Source organism: Nycticebus coucang, chromosome 10 (genome assembly GCF_027406575.1).
Source record: "Nycticebus coucang isolate mNycCou1 chromosome 10, mNycCou1.pri, whole genome shotgun sequence".
NCBI lineage: Eukaryota > Metazoa > Chordata > Mammalia > Primates > Lorisidae > Nycticebus > Nycticebus coucang.
This window is the reverse complement of record NC_069789.1, coordinates 121,163,403-121,184,387: the sequence shown is the minus strand read 5'-3', so window position 1 is coordinate 121,184,387 and position 20,985 is coordinate 121,163,403. Positions and strand designations below refer to the sequence as shown.

At 48.5% G+C, this 20,985-nt stretch overlaps 1 protein-coding gene across 1 annotated transcript; it reads right to left on the bottom strand.

Annotated features, from left to right (window-relative positions):
* Positions 1-715: 715 nt before the first annotated feature.
* Positions 716-20,537, bottom strand: PLAUR (plasminogen activator, urokinase receptor). The gene is made up of 8 exons (XM_053607143.1): positions 20,497-20,537; positions 20,202-20,367; positions 18,164-18,274; positions 15,402-15,545; positions 7,959-8,111; positions 6,955-7,089; positions 4,408-4,554; positions 716-1,826 (listed from the first exon to the last, which is right to left on the bottom strand). The coding sequence occupies exons 2-8, from the start codon at positions 20,263-20,265 to the stop codon at positions 1,573-1,575; spliced, it is 1,008 nt and encodes a 335-aa protein (XP_053463118.1). The 5' UTR covers positions 20,266-20,367; positions 20,497-20,537; the 3' UTR covers positions 716-1,572.
* Between the last annotated feature and the right edge of the window lie 448 nt (positions 20,538-20,985).

Below are 20,985 nucleotides of genomic sequence, written 5' to 3'. Positions count from 1 at the left end.
TAGTGCCCTACCCACTGAGCCACAGGCACCGCCCAATCTTGTCCTTATTTCTCACTGCAGTGCATCAAGGGAGGTCTAGCCCTCAGGTCAGCTCCTGTCTCAGAGCACCCTGGGAAACACAGACATGTCTCCTTTAGACCAACAAAATAGTCTTAACCTTTGAAGTTTGGGAGAAGAGACTAAAGGTTAGTGTTGGGTGGGTGAGTTGGAAGGTTGCATTTGGAAGACAGAAATAGCTGTGGAGGCAGCTTAGTGTAGAAGCCCACAGGGACTGTCCCCTAGGCAGGGGCCACAAATGCCTGGGTCCTACAACATGATTTCTAATTCCAAGAGCCTGTGGAAAGGTGCCCCCCACCACTCATCCTCCCAAACACAGATGCTATGGAGAAGGCCACACCTGACCTTGTTCACTGATATAAAAATCACTGAGTATCGGGCTGTGCCTGTGGCTCAGTCGGTAGGGCGCCGGCCCCATATACCGAGGGTGGTGGGTTCAAACCCGGCCCCGGCCAAACTGCAACCAAAAAATAGCTGGGCGTTGTGGCAGGCGCCAGTAGTCCCAGCTACTCGGGAGGCTGAGGCAAGAGAATCGCTTAAGCCCAGGAGTTGGAAGTTGCTGTGAGCTGTGTGAGGCCACGGCACTCTACCGAGGGCCATAAAGTGACACTCTGTCTCTACCAAAAAAAAAAAAGAAAAATCACTGAGTATCAAAAACCTTTATTTAAGTATAAAATAAATAATGTGAATATTAATTAATAATAACAATAGTGACATTATTAATAACAACAGTTCTCTATATCATATCTCCTGGCCCAAAGTTTTTCTCCAGCTTTTTTCCCCTGGTTCTTACAACAACTCTACTATGAGATAGGCATTTTGCTTTGTTTTGTTGTTATTATTATTATTACTATTGAGATAGAGTCTCACTCTGTTGCCCTTGGTAGAGTGCTATGGCATCATAGCTCACAGAACCTCAAACTCTTGAGCTCAAGCAATCCTCTTGCCTCAGTTTTTCATTTTTAGTAGAGATGGGGGTCTCACTCTTGCTCAGCCTGTTCTCAAACTCCTGAGCTCAAGCAATCCACCTGTTTCAGACTCCCAGAGTGCTAGGATTACAGGTATGAGCCACTGCAGCTGGCTTTGTTTTGTTTTTTTAGAGAGTCTCATTCTGTCGTCTTGGGTAGAGTGCCATGACACCATAGCTCACAGCAACCTCAAACTCTTGGGCTTGAGCAAACCTCTTGCCTCAGCCTCTCAAGTAGCTGGGACTACAGGCACCTGCCACTACGCCTGTCTAGATTTTTTACTTTTAGTAGAGATAGGGTCTTGGTCTTGTTCAAACTCCTGAGCTCAAGCAATCTGCCAGCCTTGGCCTACCAGAGTGCTAGGATTACAGGCATGAACTACCACACCCTGCCAAGATAGGTAGGTGTTTGGCAGATGGGAAGACTGAGACCCAGAAACATTAGCACACTGGCCTGACATCATGCAGCAAGTCTTCAGGGCCAAGGGCTGAAGGAAGGGCAAAGGAGTTTCCCCAGATCTAGAAGGGGTAGAGGTGGGGGATTGGGTTCAGGTCCAGAGGAGAGTGCCTCCCCACAGTCTGGCAGTCATAAGCAGAGTAATGGTGAGACTGAGGTGGGTAGGGCCAGGCTGAGGGGCACCCGCTCTGCGGTGCTGGACATCCCGGGCTGGGTGGTTACAGCCACTTCCATTACAGCATGAAACGTTGAGATGCATCATGGGGAAGGCATCAGCCACATGGACATGTTGGCACCATGACTTGGTTGCACAGCCTCTTATTGTATAGGTTGGGTCCTCCAGTCCTAAAAGAAAGAGAAGTCTGAGTGAAACTCCCAGGTCTTGGGTGTGGACCTGGAATTCTTAAGTACATGATGTGCCATCTTGTGGTTGGTGCCACCTTCACTGACACTTAGAGAAAGCAGCAATTCTCAAAGTACGGTCCAGGGACCACAGAGGCAGGAGGAGTTTCCCAAGACCCCCTCTTTCTTTTTTTCCTTTTGAGACAGAGTCTCACTAAGCTGCCCTCTGTAGAGTGCCAGGGTGTCACAGCTCACAGCAACCTCAAACTCTTGGGCTTAAGTGATCCTCTTGCCTCAGCCTCTGAAGTATCTGGGACTACAGGCATCCACCACAATGCCTGGCTATTTATTATTATTATTAATTGGTCGTTTATTTTTTCTATGGCTGTTCTTTTTAGAGACAAGATCTGGCTCTGGCTCAGGCTGGTCTCGAACTCCTGAGCTTAGGCAATCTACCTGCCTCAGCCTCCCAGAGTGTTAGAATTACAGGTGTGAGCTACCGCGCCTGGCCTGAGACCCTTTCAGGAAGTCTGTGAAGCCAAAATTATTCTCATAATCATACTAAAACATGTGGAATTTTTGCTTTCATAAGTGTACAATGGAGTTTTCCAGAAACTACGGGACATGTGATATCACAACAGATTAAAAGCAAAGCAGCTCCGAGAATCCAGCTGTCTCTTATTAAGCCAGATGTTAGAGAATATGAATGCAGTAAAATAATGCCAGGCTTCTCATTACAGTTTTTTTGTTTTGGAAAACAGTCATTTTTTTTTTTATGAAACGTATGTTAACATGTAGTGAATTTTTGTTATTTTAAAAGGATTAATAAATAAATAAACCTTTAAAAAATTCTCAGTTTGACTTTCTACAGTATATATCTATAGAAATCACTGAAATAAACAACATGTTTTATTTTATTTTTTTTTTTATTTTTTTTTTTATATATATTTTTTGTAGAGACAGAGTTTCACTTTATTGCCCTCGGTAGAGTGCCGTGGCATCACACAGCTCACAGCAACCTCCAACTCCTGGGCTTAGGCGATTCTCCTGCCTCAGCCTCCCGAGTAGCTGGGACCACAGGCGCCCGCCACAACGCCCGGCTATTTTTTTGTTGCAGTTTGGCCGGGGTCGGGTATGAACCCGCCACCCTCGGTATATGGGGCCGGCACCCTGCTCACTGAGCCACAGGCGCTGCCCAATATGTTTTATTTTTGAGACAGCGTCTCACTATGTCGCTCTCAGTAGAGTGCCATGGCGTCACCACACAGCAACCGCAAACTCTTGGGCTTAAGTGATTCTCTTGCCTCAGCCTCCCAAGTAGCTGGGACTACAGGTGCCCGCCACAACACCTGGCTATTTTTTGTTGCAGTTGTCATTGTTGTTTAGGTGGCCAGGGCCAGTTCAAAACTGCCACCCTTGGTGTATGTGTCTGGCACCATAACTACTGTGCTACAGGCACTAAGCCTGAAATAAACAATAATTTTTATAAGCATGAAGAAGCTTTGTGGCTGAAAGCTCGAGAACCACTGGAAAAGAAAGAGACCTCAAGACATCAAAGGACGAAAGCCCAAGATGTCCATAGCAGGTCTGACCCACCCACGGGAAATCTTTTTTTTTTTTTTCGAGACAGAGTCTCACTATGTCACCCTTTTGTAGAGTGCTGTTTCATTACAGCTCACAGCAACCTCAAGCTCAACTGATTCTCCTGCTTCAGCCTCCCAAGTAGCTGGGACTACAGATGCCCACCTCAATGCCTGGCTATTTTTGTGTGTGTGTGTGTGTGTGTGGAGACAGAGTCTCACTCTATCACCCTTGGTAGAGTGCTGTGGCGTCACACAGCTCACAGCAACCTCCAACTCCTGGGCTTAGGCGATTCTCTTGCCTAGGCCTCCCAAGTAGCTGGGACTACAGGCACCCACCACAACGCCCGGCTATTTTTTTGTTGCAGTTTGGCCAGGGCCGGGTTTGAACCCACCACCCTCGGCATATGGGGCTGGTGTCCTACCCACTGAGCCACAGGCACTGCCCATGCCTGGCTATTTTTTTGTTGCAGTCGTCATTGTTGTTTAGCTGGCCTGGGCCAGGTTTGAACCCACAAACCTCCATGCATGTGGCTGGAGCTGCAACCACTGTGCTACAGACACCGAGCTCCACGGGAAATCTTGCCTTTAAAAAATTCTACTTTTCCACATACCAAGGGCGGTGGGTTCGAACCCAGCCCCAACCAAACTGCAACAACAACAAAAAAATAGCTGGGCGTTGTAGTCCCAGCTACTCAGGAGGCTGAGGCAGGAAGAATCACCTAAGCCCAAGAGCTGGAGGTTGCTGTGAGCTGTGACATCAAGGCACTCTACTGAGGGCAACAAAGTGAGACTCTGTCTCTAAAAAATAAAAATAAAAAAATTGTACTTTTCTAAGGCAGAAATGTCCATTTCCTGACAGACAACCCCTATTTCCTTACTACAGTCTCCGAGACCTTTCCACGGGAAGATCAGCTCTGTGAAGTCCAGTTAACCGGAAATCAAGTCCTGCAAAACGCCCTTTCTCACAGTGTGTCCTTTCCCAGCCTCCCAAAGAGCCTCACCATTAGTGCCAGTGGCTTCCAGACACTGATTCATGGGGCCGCGGCAGCCGATGAGAGAAGCCTCTTGGGAGGAACATCCATGGGTGCTGTTCCCCTCACAGCTGTAACATTGAACGCCATTCAGCGGCAGGTTTGGAAGCTCCAGGACTTGGGAGAAGACAAAGAGACACAGAGACCAAGGCAATTAGCACTTGCCTTCCTCCTTCCTTGCTTTTGTCAGCCTGAGATGTGATGGAGCCACCTTGTGGTCAGGTGTTTGAGTAGCGCTTGGGGGGTGCCCACCAGGGGGTGGGGTGTTCTCCAAGGCTTGAGGGAAACCCCAACTCTGAATTCTCCAAGAGCCCCATTTCTGGCCAGGCACTATATCAGGCACTGGGTAAGCAACTATATAAGACAAAACCATTGCTTCCCTCATAGAACTTAAAATTTAGAGCTACCCTGTCCAATAGGGTAGCCATCGGCCACATGTGGTTGTTTAATTTAAATTTAAATAAATTAATGTTTTCTTTTTTTAGAGACAGAGTCTCACTTTATCGCCCTCAGTAGAGTGCTCTGATGTCACAGCTCACAGCAAACTCCAACTCCTGGGCTTAGGTGATTCTCCTGCCTCAGTCTCCTAAGTAGCTGGGACTACAGGTGCCCGCCACAACCCCTGGCTATTTTTTTGTTGCAGTTTGGCCAGGGCCGGGCTCGAACCTACCATCCTCAGTATATGGGGCCGGCACCCTACCCACTAAGTCCCAGGCGCTATCCTAATTTTTTTTTTTTTTTTTTGAGATTGAGTCTCACTCTGTCTCCATGGGTACAGTGTTATGGTGTCAGCCTCGCTCACAGCAACCTCAAACTCCTGAGCTCAAGAAATTCTCCTGCCGAGCCTCAGTAGTTGGGATTACAGGCACCTGCCCCAATGCCTGGCTAGTTTTTCTATTTCTCCCTCTTGCTTGATCACCATCTCCTGAGCTCTGCAATCCTCCCCACCTCCCCATTGTAATTCTAGAGTACTAGAATTACAGGTGTGAGCCACTACCTCCAGACAGAATTTTAAAATTCATTTTTTTTTTCTTTTGGAGACAAAGTCTCACTATGTCACCCTTGGTAGAATGCTATGGCATCACAGCTCACAGTAACCCTTGAATTCTTGGGTTCAAGCAATCCTCTTGCCTCAGCCTCCCAAGTAGCTGGGATTACAGGCACCTGCCACAATGCCCTGCTATTTTTATTTTGTTTTATTTATTTATTGTTTTGAGACAGAGTCTCATTATGTCACCCTTGGTAGAGTGCTATGACATCATAGCTCACAGCAACCTCAAACTCTTGGGCTGAAGCGATTCTCTTGCCTCAATCTCCCACATGGCTGGGACTACAGGCACTTGCCACAACGCCCAGCTTTTTTTTTTGTTGTTGTTGTTTTCATTGTTGTTTTTAGCAGGCCCAGGCTGGGTTCTAACCCACCAGCCCCGGTGTATGGGGCCAGTGCCCTAACCACTGAGCTACAGGCATGGAGCCCCTGCTATTTTTAGAGATGGGGTCTCACTCTTTCTCAGGTTGGTCTCAAACCCCTGAGCTCAGGTGATGCACCTGCCTCAGCCTTCCAGAGTGCTATGATTACAGATGTGAACCATCACGTTCAGCCACTGCACCCTGCCAGAAATTTAAAATTCAACAGCCATGTACAGTAGTGGTTATGATACTGGACAGAGCGCAGATACAGAACACCTCCATGTCCACAGAAAATTCTGTTATACAGTGCTACTTTACAGAAAGGGAGTAGCACGAGGATCTTGATTACACTGATGGGGAGGGACAATAAAAGTTTCTTTTATATATATGTGTATTTTTTTTTTTTTTTTGAGACAGAGTCTCACTCAACACCCTTGGTTGAGTGCTCTGGTGTCATAGCTCACAGCAAACTCAAACTCCTGGGTTCCTGCCTAAGCCTCCCAAGTAGTGGGGGCTACAGGTACCTGCCACACCACCTGGCTAGTTTTTTCTAATTTTAGTAGAGATGGGATCTTGCTCTTGCTCAGGTTAGTCTTGAACTCCTGAGCTCCAGCAGTCCACCTACCTTGGCCTCCTGGATTGCTAGGATTAAAGGCATGAGCCATCACGTTCAGCCTATGCCCACTGTTTAAAAAGTTTTGGGGCTGGGCAGAGCTCAGTGGCTCATGCCTGTAATCCTAGCACTCTGGGAGGCTGAGGCCTGTGGATCTCTTGAGTGCACAAGTTGGAGACTGACTGAGGCAGAGCAAGACCTCATGCCAGGTGGGTGTGGGGGGTACCTTAGTCCCAGCTACTTGGGAGGCTGAGGCAAGAGACTTGCTTAAGCCCAAGAATTTGAGGTTGTTGTGAGTTGTGATGCTCACTCTACTGAGGGCAACTAAATGAAACTCTGTCTCAAAAAAAAAAGAAAGTTTTGGGGCTGGCAAGATGAGCGTCATATATGCCCATTTTTCAGAAGAGGAAACAGGCCTGACAGTGAGTGGCAATCTGCTTATATGCATGTCCCTGTCCAGTCCGGGGCCCCACACCAGGTCCCCAGCCCTTTACCTGGGCCCCTGTTGCACTTGGTGGTGTTGCAGCACTGCAGGAAATGAAAGGTGTGGTTGTTGTGGAAGCCAGTGGGGCCTGGGCAGCCAGGGAGGAAGCCACAGCCTCGCAACTGTGGCTCATCCTTTAGACTCTCTATGGGTGGCAGGAAAGAAATGTCAAAGGTTAGATTGTGGAGGAGGGGCTGAAACTGGATTTGTCCACCATAGCAGCCATTCAGCCATTCTCTGCTTCACCCCTCATCACAGGACCTTCATTTTCTTTAGGGCAGTCATATATCTAGCACTAAGACTACATTTTCCCTCCTCCCTAGGTATAATCATGTGATGAAGTTCAGACCACTGTGATATAAATAGAAGTGCTTTATGAAGACTTTCTGAAAGAGAATTCTTACAAAAAGAGAAAGAGGGGTGCCTCCTTCTTGCCTTTTTCCCCCTTTCTCCTTCCTGGAACTTGAACATGAGGCCTGGAGCTCTGGCAGCCATCTTGGGCTGTGAGACAGTCTTGAGCATGGACGTGGTATGTAAGAAACAAGAAGGAATCTGGGTTCCTGGTAATTCTCAAACTCTCCTAGTGGCGCTGCACTTCCTGTCACTGAGCTTTTCTTTTCTTTCTTTTTTTTTTTTTTGAGACAGTCTCACTTTTATCACCCTTGGTAGAGTGCTGTAGTGTCATAGCTCGCAGCAACCTCCAACTCCTAGGCTTAGGCGATTCTCTTGCCTCAGCCTCCTGAGTAGCAGGGACTACAGGCGCCCACCACAACGTCTGGCTATTTTTTTTGTTGTTGCAGTTTGGCCGGGGCTAGGTTCGAACCCGCCAACCTCAGTATATGGGGCCGGCGTCCTACCCACCGAGTCACAGTCGCTGCCCTCACTGAGCTTTTCTGTGTGAGACAACTAACTTTTTTCCCTTGCTTATATCTCTGTTACTTTAGGGTTATAATCAAGTGGAGCCTTGGGGAGAGCAAAGCAGGGAGGAGGAGTTGCTGGCAGGTTGGGACTCACCTTCTAGGCTCCGGTAGGTCACCACCTCCAGACACTGTTCTCTAGGGCTGCGACATTGGAGGCTCTGCTCCCGGCCCCTCTCACAGCTCATGTCTGATGAGGCGCAGGAAATACATTCAAGGTAACGACTTTGGGGAAAGGAGGGAGCACGGACTGTTTGAAGAAAGACAGGAGGGTTAGACTCCATGGGGAGAATTCTTGAATTCCAGCTTCCTGAGGACTCATCTCAGTATCAATTTCTCCTGATTCTACCCTGCCAGTTATGAAGGCTTGCACATTTTCTAGAATCCATCCCTTCCTTTCCAGCTCCAGGCTCTGGTCCAGCTTAGACCTCCTTCAACACTAGTTACTTCTCTGGCCTCCTGGTTTTCATTCTTACCACCCCACTCAACCCAGTGCATTCCCACATGACCCCTAAAGGATATTTCTAAAATTTCTATTTCTCCTCTGCTCAAAACCCTTGTATGGCTCCCTACTGCTTCAAAGTAAAATCCAAGATCCTCAGTGTGGCATTCAAGGCCCATCAAAGACTGGCTACTTCTCTTTCCTCGTCTCCCTCCACTAGCCCCTGAGACTCTACCCACACTGACCTCCCACAGCCCATGGATATACACACTGCCTGGCACCCAGACCTTCATGCCATTGCCTTTGCCTAGAACACCTTCCCCCTATTCCCTATTTCCCTAAGCCTTTCTCATTCTTTAGGTATCATCTCCAATTTTGCCTCCTCCCTGATGCACTGACCAGGTGCCCCTTCGGAGCTGCCACAGGTCCCTGGACCCCCCCGTTTCAGTCCTGCCTCCTCTGGGTCATCACTGTGTGGTGACGAGCCTGTCTCCTCCAGCAAACTGTGAGCCTCAGGAGGGCAAAGCCAGGCCCAGAGAAGATAATCAAGAAATAATTGTTATTTTTATTATTTTTGCAGTTATCTATTTATTTATTTTTTTGCTGGGGCCGGTTAGGAACCTGCCACCTCTGGTATATGGGGCTAGTGCCCTACTCACTGAGCTACAGGCACCACCCAAGAAATAATTGTTAAATGAATGACTAAACCTTCCTATTGTTCTCTGTGGTAGGCAGTCTCCAAGATAGTCTCCAATGATCCTTACTTCCTGATATTCATACCCTTGTGCAACATCTTCCCCAAACAGAAGACGACGGACCTATATAGCCAACAGGATACTGCGGAAATGACAGTGTGTGCCTTCTGTGGCTAGACCATAGAAGACAGCAATTTCTGCCTGGCTCTCTCCCAGATCACTTGCTCTGGAGGAAGCCAGAGGCCATATTGTAAGGGCACTCAAGCAGCACCATGCAGTGAGATCTGGTAAGGAATTGAGGCCTTTGCCAAAGCCATGGGAGGAGATCAGCCATCTGAGTGAAGCCTTAGGAGCTTTCAGATGACTGTATCCCCAGCTAACATCTTGGTTGCTGTTCCATGAAAGATCCTGATCCTGAGTCAGAACCACCTAGCTAAGCTGCTCCAGGATTCTTGACCTTCAGGAACTTTGGGAAATAACATATCCTTATTTTTGTTTTAAGTTTTGGGGTAATCTGTAATGTAGCAGTAGACAACTGATATACCACCTGTCTCAGGGATCAAAGGCTCATTTGATTAACTTGTGATAACTTTGCCTTTTGCCCACACCTTCCACTCTTAGCCAATTGGATCAATTACGTTTCCCTGGAAACACCAAAGTCATTCCTCTGCCCAGGCCTTGGCTCATGCCATTTCCCATGCTTGGCATGCCCTCTCCGTCTTAACCTAAGATATCCAAGCTGAGTCTGGGCCAAGTCTTGAGGAAGCAAGAGGACTATCTCAGCCAAGGTTATGAACTGGCAGACTGCTAGCTGTAATTAGGTGAATCATTTACATCCAAAGTTAAATCATCCCCCTCAAAGAAAAATAACTACACGGCCAACAACCCCAGTATTCTCACACAAACTTCCATGAAAGTGAAAATATGGATTGCCATCATTGATGGCAATGAGCTGTCTCACATCATTCATGGGTCTTCTTTGTGAACTCTTTTTCTAATGCTGCTCTTCTAAATGTTGGTATTCCTTGGGACTGTGTCTTAGGCCCTTGTCATCTGTCATGGTATAGACTCTCTCCTATGGGGATTTTATCTGCTGACATGCTTCCATTTCCACTGTCTTCTGGTCAGTCCCACGTCTCTCTCCAGTTCAGACTTGTCTCTGAGCTCCAGACCTGTACACCCAACTGCCTCTTGGATGACCGCTGGCTATAGCTCAACACCAGCCCCAGACTAAATTCTATACCCTTCCAGAGCTGCTCCTCCTCCTCCTGAATTCCATACATGAGAGGTAGCGCCATCCAAGGCAGAAACGTGGCAGAACCCTAGATCCTCCATATCTACACATCAGTCTGAAAACGTCTACTGTCCTGTCTTCTAGTTCTTTAACCCTCCTGCTCTGCTGTTTTTTTTTTTTTTTTTTTGGCCGGGGCTAGGTTTGAACCTGCCACCTCCGGCATATGGGACTGGTGCCCTACTCCTTGAGCCATAGGCACAGCCCATGCTCTGCTGTTTCTAATCTCTGTTAAGCACATCTGTTGAGTTCTTCTTTTCAGGCGTTGTTCTATATTTGCTGTTTGTTTTAAAAAATGGATTCCAGATGTTGAATCTTTTCTGCTGTTTTCTTGAATATACTGATCATAGCAATTTCAAAGTTTCCTGTCTAAGAATCCAATGGCTGAGTCACTATGACTCTGTTTCTATTGTTGGATTTTTCTTGAGGTTTCTGAGCAACTGGTCCTTTTTATTTTCTCCAGGATACCTTGTAAGTTGCTGTTGTTGTTTTTATGAGATGGGGTCTTGCTATATTGCCCGGGGTGGAGTGCAGTGGCTGTTCACAGGCTCAATCCCACTGATGATCAGCATGAGTTCTGACCTGCTCCATTTCTTTTTTTTTTTTTTTCGTTGAGAGAGAGTCTCACTTGGTCACCCTGGGTAGAGTGCTGTGACATCTTAGCTGACAGCAACCTCAAACTCCTGGGCTCAAGCGATTCTCTTGCCTCGCCCTCCTAAGGAGCTGGGACTACAGGCATTTGCTCTTTAACCCTCCTGCTCTGCTGTTTCTAATCTCTGTCAAGCACATCTGTTGAGTTCTTCTTTTCAGGCGTTGTTCTATATTTGCTCTCAGGCTGGTCTCAAACTCATGAACTCAGGCAATCCACCGGCCTCCCGAGTGCTGGGATTACAGGTGTGAGCCACTGTGCCCAGCTGACCCGCTCCATTTCTGATGTGGGCTGGTTCACCCCTCTTTAGACAATCTGGTGGTCCCTCACTCTCTGAAGCTCACCCTACTGATGCCAAACTCTGCAGACACTTACATGGCGTATCACATTACAGCCCAGAATTCCTGGCTCAAGCAATCTTCTTGCTTCAGCTTCCTGTATACCTGGGAATACAGGTGTGCACCGCTGTGCCTAGCTGTCTTGTAAGTTTTGATCAGATGCCAGACATTATAGATGAAAATAAGTAAAGCCTTGGTGGCACCTGTGACTCAGTGAGTAGGGCACAGGCCCCATATACCAAGAGTGGCGGGTTTGAACCCGGCCCCGGCCAAACTGCAACAACGACAACAACAAAAATAGCCCGGCGTTGTGGCAGATGCCTGTAGTCCCAGCTACTTGAGAGGCTGAAGCAAGAGAATCCCCTAAGCCCAAGAGCTGGAGGTTGCTGTGAGCTGTGATGCCACAGCATTCTACTGAGGGCGACAAAGTGAGACTCTGTCTCTTAAAAAAAAAAAAAAGAAAGAAAAAAAAAGAAAATAAGTAAAGCCTCAAATCATGTTATCTTCTTAAGAAGACCTTATTAGGTCTTCTTCTTTTCAAGGATTGGACTTAGGCTTGTTTAGGGTTGACCTATTTCAGCTGTGCCCTCACCCCTAGGGTGTGTTCTGAGGGCAAGGCTTGAGGTGCTTCCCAAGGCTTCTTCAGCTTGGCAACCTCTGTCTCCCCAGTATCACATGCCTGCTGGAAGCCTTGCCTGGTTCTGCAGCTTCCCAGCTACTATTTTTTTCTGCTGAGTTTCTTGGACTCTCACTCTATGCATGCACAGCTTGCCAGTGACTTCAGGGAAATTTATTTGCAGATTGGGGACTCCCTTTTCTGTGGTCCCATCCATTCCAGGATTTTAATTCTTCCAGACATTCTGGCAGCCCCAGACTCCAACCTCCGTCTTCTCAGTCTAGCAACTCTCTTTTCTATCTGGGCTCTATTTCCCCTTCACAGCAGCAAATTGGAAAGTGCACTCAAGGAAAAAGCCAGGTTGTGTTCCACGCTTCCCTTATTTCAAAGATTCTAGCACCTCAAGTTCCTCCCTTCACTTGCTGCTTTCCAATGACTTCAAGTAATTGTTTACTATTTGCTCAGTGTTTGTAGCTATCCTTGGCAGAAGGGGGAGTCCAATATAAGTGGCTTTACTATGACCAATACTGTAGGTCTCCTTCCCACATCTAATCTATCACTTAGGCCTGTTCATCCACCTGCCAAATAGCACTCAGATCAACCACTTCTCTCCCTCGGTGTTCCTGACACCCTGGTCTGGCCACCCTCTTTTCCACCCAGACAACCTTCCCCACCTCAACTACTCTTGCTTCCCCTCAATCTGTCTTCTGTCACGAGGTCAGAATAATTTGTTAAAAATACAACTGTGATCTTGACATGTCCCACTAAAAACCCTTTTGTGACATCCCAGTGCTCCCAGGAAGAAGTCTCAGTATTGGTTCCTCACCAGGCCCTAGAAGGCTCCATGTAACATGACACTGCCATCGCTCATCTTGCCCCATTTTTTTCTTCTTCCAGCCACACTACTTTTGCCCACATCTGGGCCTTTGTATCTGTTGCTTCTTCTGTTGGAAAACCCTTTCTACAGCTTTTCTTCTTTTTTTTGAGACAGTCTCACTTTACCACCCTTGGTAGAGTGCTGTGGTATCACAGCTCATAGCAACCTCAAACTCTTGGGCTTAAGTGATTCTCTTGCCTTAGCCTCCCAAGTAGCTGGGACTACTACAGGCGCCTGCTACAGTGCCCAGCTATTTTGTGGTTGTAGTTGTCATTGTTGTTTGGCAGGCCCGGGCTCGATTCAAACCCGCCAGCTCTGGTGCATGTGGCTGGTGCCCTAGCCGCTGAGCTACAGGCGCCGAGCCATTTCTACAGCTTTTTAATAGTCTGGTTCCTACTCATCCCTCAAGATCCAGTTTAGCTGTTCCTTCCTCTAGGAAACTTTCCCTGACCTGAATCAGGTGAGTCCCCTGGGATCCCACAGTACCTACTTTCCCCTGATTCCACCTTGACCCCTCTGCCTGTGCTGCCCCTTTCACAGCCTGATTAATCTAACCAGTCACCCTCTGGTGATGGGTCTGTCATCTACTCTATGGCACACTCCCAGCACACACTGGATGGTGAGCTCCACAGAGGCAGAGCCCAAGGCTGGCTTGGTTACTGTTGGGTCCCTAGCATTATGTAAGTACAGAGTGCAGTTTAACCAACTATTTGAGTTGCCACAAGCAGGGTAAGATGGCACTAGAAATGGAAATGAGCCAGGTAAGGTGGCTCACACCTGTAATCCTAGCACACTGAGAGGCTAAGGCGGGTAGATTGCTTGAGCACAGGAGTTGGAGACCAGTGTGAGCAAGAGTGAGACCCTACCGCTACTAAAAATAGAAAAAACTAACTGGGCATTGTGATGGGCACCTGTAGTCCCAGCTACTAGAGAGGCTGAAACAGGAGGATCACTTGAGCCCAGGAGTTTGAAGTTGCTGTGAGCTATGACGCTACGGCACTCATCCGGGAGACAAAGTGAGACTTTGTTTCAAAAATAAAAAATAAAAAAGAAAGAAGGAAGGAAGGAATGTAGGAAAGAAAGAAAGGAAGAAAGATGATACAGGTGTATCAGTTATTAACCCTCATATCCCTGTAATCTATCAGTGAAAGGGTAACACCGGTCCAGCAGGGGGTCTCCAGGGGTTATTCTGACACTGACCAATATTGTTAAATATTTTAACTAACATCCCTAATTAGATATATTCTTTTTTTTTTGTAGAGACAGAGTCTCACTTTACCACCCTCCGTAGAGTGCCGTGGTGTCATACGGCTCACAGCAATCTCCAGCTCTTGGGCTTACGCGATTCTCTTGCCTCAGCCTCCCGAGCAGCTGGGACTACAGGCGTCTGCCTCAACGCCCCACTATTTTTTGTTGTTGTTGCAGTTTGGCCGGGGCTCACCACCCTCAGTATATGGGGCCTGCAGCCCACTCACTGAGCCACAGGCGCCGCCCTGATTAGATGTATTCTTTAGACCCAGGTATTAGTGCTTTCTTTAAGCAGGTCTCACTGAGAGAGGAAGTCAATGTCCACTCTCTTGTCATTTCCTGAAAAAAGAGCATCTGATTCAGCCCTGCCAACAGATGAAAGTTTGAAAAGGATGCTTGAAAATCAGGCAGAATCCGGTTGAATGAAGAACAAAGAAAACCAGAGCAAACGCAGGCACTCTGCTTAGTGACGTCACTATGACTGGACTACCTTAATCAATTTCCTTCCTTACTAGGGCCAGGAAGAGGAATCTCTGCTGACCATGCGCCAGGGATCCCTTCTTTCCCTGTTCTTCCTCTCTTGTGGCACTTTGGGTGAATTTGACCCTTTCTAAGTCTTTTTTTAAAACTGACCAGAGCTTGAAGCCATAAAGCTCCATGGGGCTTATGGAAATTTCTCCACATTTTTTTAAACTGCCTAAGTCAAGGACCATCTATCCTAGGGGACTCCTAGCCCCCAGCAAAGTTCTTCTCTCTTTTTTTTTTTTTTTTCAGTTTTTGGCCAGGGCTGGGTTTGAACCCCCCACCTCCAGCATATGAGGCCGGTGCCCTACTCTGAGCCACAGGCGCCACCACAAGTTCTTCTCTTAAGAACTTTGAGTCTCTGCTTGTATCTTGGCCCCTTAGCATCTATTGCTCCGACCATTTCTTATCCCCATGGAAAAAATCAGATGGACAGACATCAGTGAGACACCTCACCCACATCTCAAGCACATGTATGAGCTTATTGAAGGCCCATGTTGCATCTTCTACATAACAACCACACACACAAACATGCCAGATGGGGCTGGGTTAGGGATGAGGATAAGTTTATAGTTGGGGATAGACTGGAGATAATTTGAGATGAGGATGAGGTTGATGTAGTGATGACATTAAAGCTGTGTTTAGAATAAGGATGGGTTTGAGGTGGAAACAGTGTTGTAGTAAAATGAAGTTGGAGGTGTGATTGGAGGTGAGGCTGAGTTGGGTTTGGGGTTGGGTGGGTTTGAGCTGGGGCTGGGACTGGTGTAGGGCATGGAGTTGAGGTTGGAGTGGTATAAAATCAGAAACGGGATTGGGATGACGATAAGGTTGAGTTGGGGATGGCGAGGGCTGCCCCACTCACCAGGCCTGGGCTGGTTGCACAAGTCTGACCCACACACAGCCTCTATAAGAGTGATGATCTGTGAGCCGGTCCGGTAGCTCACGGTCCTGTTAGTCTTCTCTGAGTGGGTACAGCCTTTCTCCACCACCTCCAACTCTTCCCCTCCTGTAAGGAATGGATCTTCATTATCCCAGAGGCTCCCCTGAGCCCAACCACCCTCTGAGACTCCCGGTCTCAAGGTCACCCACTCCCAGGGCTGATCCTTGCCAGTCCTCTCCTCTTGTTTGGGTCCAACTCTGTCTTTTTCTAGAGTTATTCCTACATCCCCACCTTTCACACACAGGAAAGCTGCTCTCTTAGTGACAGACTATCACTGAGACTTTCTGGATTTATCTACCCCTTACCCCCCAACTCAAGTTTAGAGATCTCAGCAGGGAGATGTCTCTAATGGGAATTTCTAAAGGGAAATGCTTTCAGCATACCAAAAAGTGTAACAGATGCTATAATAAATACTGCCTATTTGTCAACCAACTTTGTAAAAATATTAGCGTTTTGCTATATTTGTTCCAGATATTCTTTATAAGAAATAGAATGTAATTGAGGCACAGTGGCTCATGCCTATGATCCTAGCACTCTAGAAGGCCAAGGTGGGTAAATTGCTTGAGCTTAGGAGTTTGAGATCAGCCTCAGCAAGAGTGAGGACTCATCTCTACTAAAAAGAGAAAAAATAGTCAGGCATAGTGGCGCACACCTGTAGTCCTAGCTACTTGGACGTCTGAGGCAAAAGGATTGCTCAAGCCCAAGAGTTTGAGTTGCTGTGAGCTATGAGATTATGGCACTCTACCCATGGTGACAGAGTGAGACTCTGTCAAAAAAAAAAAAAGAAAGGAAGGAAGAAAGGAAGGAAGGGAGGGAGTGAGGGAGGGAAGGAAGAAGGAAAGAAAGAAAGAGAGAGAAAGCTATGAGGCCATGGCACTTTACCCATGGTGACAGAGTGAGACTCTGTCAAAAAAGAAAGAAGGAAGGAAGGGAGGGAGGGAGGGAAGGAAAAAGAAAGAAAGAGAGAGAAAGAGAGAGGCTCAGCACCTGTGGTATGGTGGTTACGGCACCAGCCACAAGCACTGAGGCTGGTGGGTTCGAACCCAGCCCCGGCCAGCTAAACAACAATGACAACAGCAACAAAAGAAATAGCTGGCCAGTGGGGTGGGTGCCTATAGTCCCAGCTACTCAGGAGGCTGAGACAAGATGATAGCTTAAGCCCAAAAGTTTGAGGATACTGTGATGCCATGGCACTCTACTGAGGGCGACATGGGGTGGGGGGGGGAGGGAGAGAGAAAGAAAGAAGAGAAATAGAATTTAAAAGATATTGTTAGTCAGGCATGATGGCTCACTCCTGTAATCCCAGCATTTTGGGAGACTGAGGTGGGAGAATTACTTAAACCCAGGAGTTTGAGACCAGCCTGGGTAACACGATCTAAACTTTTTTGCAAAAAAAAATTTTTTTTTAATTAGTCAGGCATGGTAATGTGTGCCTTTAGTCATAGCTACTTGGGAGGCTGGGAGTTGGAGGTTGCAGTGAGATGTGAGCATGCCACTGCACTCCAGTCTGGGCAACAGAGTGAGACCTTGTCTTAAGACCAGGTGCAGTGGCTCACGCCTGCAATTGTAGCATTCTGGTAGGATTGCCTGAGCTCACGGGTTCCAGACCAGCATGAGCAAGAATGAGACCCAGTCTCTAAAAATAGCCGGGCGTTGTGACAGGTGCCTGTAGTAGCAGCTACTTGTGAGGCTGAGGCAAGAGAATCGCTTGAGCCCAAGAGTTGGAGTTGCTGTGAGCTGTGATGCTATGGCACTCTACTGAGTGTGACAAAGTGAGACTCTGTCTCAAAAAAAAAAAAAAATCAAACTCCTGGGTTCAAGTGATCCTCCCGCCTTGGCCTCCCAATGTAACTATGACTACAGGTACTACAGGCACTGAGCCACTGCACCTGGTCTTAAGACAAGGTCTCACTCTGTTGCCCAGACTGGAGTGCAGTGGCATGCTCACATCTCACTGCAACCTCCAACTCCCAGCCTCCCAAGTAGCTATGACTAAAGGCACACATTACCATGCCTGACTAATACTACCCCACCACAATACCCGGCTATCTCTTGCTCAGGCTGGTCTCAAACTCCTGAGCTCAAGGGATCCTTCTGCACCTGGGCCTCCTAAAGTGTGAATTAGAGATGTGAGCCATGGTGCCCAGCTTGTTTCACGTGTTTTCTTAAACCTTCTATAAAAATTTATCATATTCTTCCAACAGGCTATTTTCTCTCAATTTTATCTTTTTGAAATGCATCCACATTGATATTTGTAGCTCCAGTTCCTTCATCTAAACTGGGGTGAAGCATCCCATCAGGTGATTATGCCTCTCATGCTGACAGACTTAAGTTTCTTTCCAATTTTCCATGTCACAAACAGTGCTGTGAGGAACCTTGTTATAGGTATGTCTCTGGCATTTCTACATCCTAGGAGCTGAATTGCTGGCTCTAGGGCACGCTAATCTTCATCAGATTTTGCCAAATTACTCTGGGTGGGGGAATTGCCACTTTGCCCTCCAACACAGGGTCTATAGCTCCATGTCCTCACCAACCCTGGCATTGTCAGATTTTTAAATGCCTGCTCATCTGGTGGGTGTGAACCGGAATTTCCTGGTTGTTTCAGTTTGCATTTCCCTAATTAACTGGTGAGAGGCTAATTGGTCACTTCTGTATCTTGTCATGACAGAGTAGGGGGACCTCACCTTCCCAAATGCGCATGACCGTGGTTCTGCAGAGGTCCTGGTCCAGGGCGCACTCGTCCACCCAGCAATACCCGCTGCTCTCACAATGCTTGCACCGCAGGCCCCAGAAGGCTGAAGGGAGAAGTGGGGAGAGGAGATAAGAGGGGGTCATACCCTCCGTACCAGGATCCCCTCTCGTCCTTTCATGCCTCCAAACCAGAACCAAGTCTCAAGCCAGAACTGGTCCACTCAGGTTGGTGCTCCACGTTCTTCTGGGCTCTGACCGTCAGTCCTCCCAGTCTGCCGGGGCTCATGTTCTATCTCTGCCCCAAGTCCTTCCCCACAATTCTGCCCTGGCCCATTTTCTCTTTAATTCTGTTTTCGCACCGGATCTATCCTGAAAGTCCTAACCCCGCCCTATCTGGAGAGACTCCATTTAGGCCCTTTCTCCCACCCCACCAGCTTTAGGTCTGTTCCTCCTGTCAAGTTTTGTTACCGCGGTCTATGCTTAGTGCACCCTAATCTTCACATTATACCTCCGCTGGCGACACCAGTGCCCTAGTGGAATTATTCCTCCCAACTCTTAGACCCAGATTCCACCCTCCTCCTTTGCCTCTCTCCACCCAGCAGTTTATTTATTTATTTTTTAGAGACAGAGTCTTCACTTTATCACCCTCGGTAGAGTGATGTGGCGTCCCAGCTCACAGCAACCTCCAGCTCTTGGGCTTAGGCGATTCTCTTGCCTCAGCCTCCCGAGTAGCTGGGACTACAGGCGCCCGCCACAACGCGCAGCTATTTTTTTGTTGCAGTTTGGCTGGGGTCGGGTTTGAACCCGCCACCCTCGGTATATGGGGCCGGCGCCCTACTCGCTGAGCTAGTGAGCCACAGGTGGCGCCCCGACCCATCAGTTTATTCTGAAATTCAAATCCCACCTGTCCGCCCTTCGGAAATTCTAATCTCAAATGCCCCAGTTTCCCCGCAACCAACGTTTCCTCCTTGCCCTCCTGCCTCTCCTGCAGGTTTTAGCCCCGGCTGTAGCTACCATATAGGTCCTCTAAACCCCGCCCCCAGCGTCTCCCCGGACACTTCAGCCCCTACCCCTGCTGCTCACCGACGTTTAGCTGCACCCCTACCTCTACCCTGAGGTCATAGCCCCGCCCCTAGGTCCTCCGGGACGTTTCTCCCCTGCCCCCGCCCCTCTCTGACGGTCTAGTCCCGCCCCTGCCCCCTCCTGGACGTTCTCTCCCCGCCTCCAGCTCCGCCCCGTCGGTCTCCGCGGGGCCCCAGCTCCTCCCCGAAGTTATGACCAGGTTCACTGTCCCCGCCCTAAGGCTCTTCCCTGCTGGGTAAGCCTCCTTCCAGGGCATCCCTTTTCCCTCTCCAAACCGGGAGTTTTCCAGAGTTGTTACTCATTCTCGGCCTCCCGTGGTCTCAAGAGCTTTCCAGGTTATTCATCGCCGCACAACCCCACGCCTGTCCCCATTCCGCCCTGACTCAGTTCCTTCTCGAATGCTTCTCATTTCGCAAACCCATTCCCCCCAACGTTTTTCCGGGGTAAGCAAGTTGCGACAGTCAAGTCGCGGAGAGAGATGTGAAAGGGAAGGGTCCTCGAGGAACAAGCCCTGGGTCGATCTCTCTTTAGACCTTTTGTAAAGAGGGCACCTGTCTTCAGGCGCGGAATGGAGAGAGCGTGGGGCCAGGATCCTCATGTGATTTGGGGCCAGTTATTTAGCCTCTCCATGGTTCTGTTTCCTTCTCTGAGAAACAGCATTAACAATGGTTCAAGCGGCTGGTTTGAAATCGCAAGGAAGTTCAAAAGAGCGCTCTTTAAATGCTGGCTGGTCCCTGTAGCTAAACAGGGACCGATCCTTCCTGAGCGCCTGAGTGCCAGGTATGCGCTGCGTGGGGTTGCAGATAGCACGAGAATAATTATTATTGGTTGGGGATGGCGCTGGGACTGAACCCCATTTCCCCAACTCAAAGACCTTGACCTCCCCTCTCCCGTCGCGTCCCCAACACACCCTGTCTCCAGCGCCAGCATTCGAGACGCAGCCCCTACCTGGGACGCAGGTCTGAACCAACAGCAGGAGCGGCGGCAGCAGCGACAGCAGCGGGCGGCCCATGTCCGGAGGGCGCTTCTGTGTGCCACCTTCCTGCAGCTTTTCTCTCCGAGGACAGGGAAGGAGGCAGTTTTGTGGCCCCCGGGGCTCCTCCCAGACGTTTTGCTAAAGAGCAAGTCAGCCACGGATGCGTGGGCACTTCCCCCTCCTCCCCCGCGGCCTCCCCAGCCTCAAGCTTCCCCTCCCAGGGTGCGGCCATCCCTCTGTGAGGAGCCTAGCTCTGCCCTGACTCACCCAGCCTAAGCCGCAGTGACAGCAAAGACCCCAGACTTCCTGGAAGCAAATCCCGGTTCTCTCTCTTTCTGCTGTGGGACCTCGGGCAAGCTTTCTCCTCAGCTATGAAAATGGAGATAAAGCTTGTCCCGTTGGGAAAGTAAATTGTGGCTGATTATTAGATAATATTAGGATTTTCCTTAGTTTTGTCTGGGGGATAATTGTATTGTGGTTATATGGGAAAATATCCCTATCTAGAGATGCATGCTGAAATAGGGTAAAAAGACAAAATTTACCTTAAAAACACTTTAGCAAAAAAAGTAGATATCACAGTTATGAAAATCGCTTTGTAGTTACGTGGAGGAAATGTTCTCATCATTTATAAATGCTCACTGAGGTGGTGCCCGTAGCTCAGTGGCTAGGGTGCCGGCCACATACACCCAGGATGGCAGGTTTGAACCTGGCCCAGGGCCTGCTAAACAACAATGACAACTGCAACAAAAAATAGCT

Excerpts from the sequence above, each read along its gene's own strand:
- PLAUR (XM_053607143.1), bottom strand. The coding sequence starts at position 20,265 with ATGGGCCGCCCGCTGCTGTCGCTGCTGCCGCCGCTCCTGCTGTTGGTT. Across the intron at positions 7,090-7,958 it reads GACCTACCGGAGCCTAGAAG|AGAGTCTAAAGGATGAGCCA; the intron begins GTGAGTCCCAAC and ends TGCCACCCATAG. Across the intron at positions 4,555-6,954 it reads CAAGTGCAACAGGGGCCCAG|TCCTGGAGCTTCCAAACCTG; the intron begins GTAAAGGGCTGG and ends TCTTCTCCCAAG.